At 35.8% G+C, this 1249-nt stretch overlaps 1 protein-coding gene across 1 annotated transcript; it reads right to left on the bottom strand.

Annotated features, from left to right (window-relative positions):
- Positions 1-60: 60 nt before the first annotated feature.
- On the bottom strand, positions 61-752 carry LOC118738552 (progestin and adipoQ receptor family member 3). The gene is made up of 2 exons (XM_036469493.1): positions 491-752; positions 61-385 (listed from the first exon to the last, which is right to left on the bottom strand). The coding sequence occupies exons 1-2, from the start codon at positions 632-634 to the stop codon at positions 92-94; spliced, it is 438 nt and encodes a 145-aa protein (XP_036325386.1). The 5' UTR covers positions 635-752; the 3' UTR covers positions 61-91.
- Between the last annotated feature and the right edge of the window lie 497 nt (positions 753-1249).

Genomic DNA, 1249 nt, shown 5'->3' with positions numbered 1-1249 from the left:
CCCCCCCTAACTTTCAAACTTTCCTTATATATATATAAAATAGTACCCTGGGCCCCCCCTCCTAAATTTCATTCTGGCTACGCCGATGTGTTTATCTCACCTGAAAACACCAAAACGCATAGTACATCCCGCTTATATAGATCGCCACCAGCGACAGTGAAATGCCCAGAAAGTCCACCGATAAAAAGAAATCATAATGTTCTTCCGATTTGCAGGAGAAAATATGATAAATGGATGAGAGCAGCATGCAAAGACAGAAGCAGACCAGCAAGCAAACAACCAAAACTTGATCGCTGACATCTGCGTGTAGTTTTAGAAATTGGAAATCCACTATGGTTAAGCCGATAAACAGTAGACAGCCAAAGAGGTGACTCCAAATGTTTATCTGTAAGAAATTTAAGTTGTGAAAATATGTATCTATGTATGTGCTTAACATTTTACTCGTAAGTACATATGTATGTACATATTTATGGCATTAGATTTGTCTTACAGTTTCATTGGTCCACCAGAAGATGCTTTGCAGGCATAATTTTGTGGAGAGGAATGTGCGATAGCCTCGACGAATGTAAGGATTGAATTTAAGATGATCTGGGGCCTGTGGAAAAACAGAATAATAATATGTAAGTATGTACATATGCAACGTTTGTATGTTTGTACAAACTATGTAAACGCACGCATTATTGCATAACGCTTCTCAAAAGCAGAAGGTTTCACTTTTATCACATGATTGTACATTAGGGTGGTCCAAAATAAGAGCTTAATATATGTTAAGCTCTCACCCCCGAACTCCCTCGAAACCGACGAGGATTTACATGTATTTCATATGGGGAAAACACTTTTTAGTATAATAGTAGAATGGCATAGAATTCTTGAAAATCTATATTTTTCGATAGGAAAACTCAGCTTCTCCTCAGGAGACCTCCAATAATAATACCCCATTGTTTATTTTGCATATTTTAATACTAACGATGGATAACTAAATAATTTAGTATTGTTATTGGAAGTCTCCTTAAGAGACATTTGAAACTTTTTTCGCGCATTTTTTTTTTTACAACCCTATTATACATACTTCTGTGGTCAGCTGATTAAGTTAAGTGACATTTTGACCAGTTTTAGCTTTTTTCTTTTGTTTATTAAAAAAAAAACAAAAGAGGCTTTTTTTCGAATAGCGGTCTGCCATGAAAAACAGCTTCTCATAAGAATACAATTCGGATTCAGTGTAAAACTGTATTGTGTGACAACATCAAGG

Source organism: Rhagoletis pomonella, unplaced genomic scaffold (genome assembly GCF_013731165.1).
Source record: "Rhagoletis pomonella isolate Grant_MI unplaced genomic scaffold, Rhpom_1.0 Rhpom_scaffold_00004, whole genome shotgun sequence".
NCBI classification, from domain to species: Eukaryota; Metazoa; Arthropoda; class Insecta; order Diptera; family Tephritidae; genus Rhagoletis; species Rhagoletis pomonella.
The sequence above is the reverse complement of the archived record's forward strand: the minus strand, read 5'-3'. Positions and strand labels throughout refer to the sequence as shown.

Excerpts from the sequence above, each read along its gene's own strand:
- LOC118738552 (XM_036469493.1), bottom strand. The coding sequence starts at position 634 with ATGTACATACTTACATATTATTATTCTGTTTTTCCACAGGCCCCAGAT. Across the intron at positions 386-490 it reads TCTGGTGGACCAATGAAACT|ATAAACATTTGGAGTCACCT; the intron begins GTAAGACAAATC and ends AATTTCTTACAG.